At 46.7% G+C, this 330-nt stretch overlaps 1 protein-coding gene across 1 annotated transcript in view; it reads left to right on the forward strand.

Annotated features, from left to right (window-relative positions):
- M421DRAFT_190364 (uncharacterized protein) overlaps positions 1-330 on the forward strand; it is a 1,477-nt gene that overhangs the window by 353 nt on the left and 794 nt on the right. Inside the window, exon 2 of the mRNA XM_033587985.1 lies at positions 1-158. Within this exon, the coding sequence (XP_033453383.1) occupies positions 8-158 (151 nt within the window). The 5' untranslated portion in view covers positions 1-7. The remainder of the gene's footprint in view (positions 159-330) is intronic.

Genomic DNA, 330 nt, shown 5'->3' on the forward strand with positions numbered 1-330 from the left:
TCTGTCAATGCATGCACATACACCACCACCATTCACAGACAGCACCCATCTGTCAATGCATTCACATACACCACCACCATTCACAGACAGCACCCGTCTGTCAATACATGCACATACACAACCATTCACAGACAGCATCCATCTGTCAATGCACGCACATACACAACCATTCACAGACAGCACTTATCTGTCAATGCATGCACATACACAACCATTCACAGACAGCACCCATCTGTCAATGCATGCACATACACCACCACCATTCACACACAGCACCCATCTGTCAATACATTCACATACACAACCATTCACACACAGCACCCATCTGTC

This window comes from Didymella exigua (genome assembly GCF_010094145.1).
Source record: "Didymella exigua CBS 183.55 unplaced genomic scaffold M421scaffold_2, whole genome shotgun sequence".
Classification (NCBI taxonomy): Eukaryota; Fungi; Ascomycota; class Dothideomycetes; order Pleosporales; family Didymellaceae; genus Didymella; species Didymella exigua.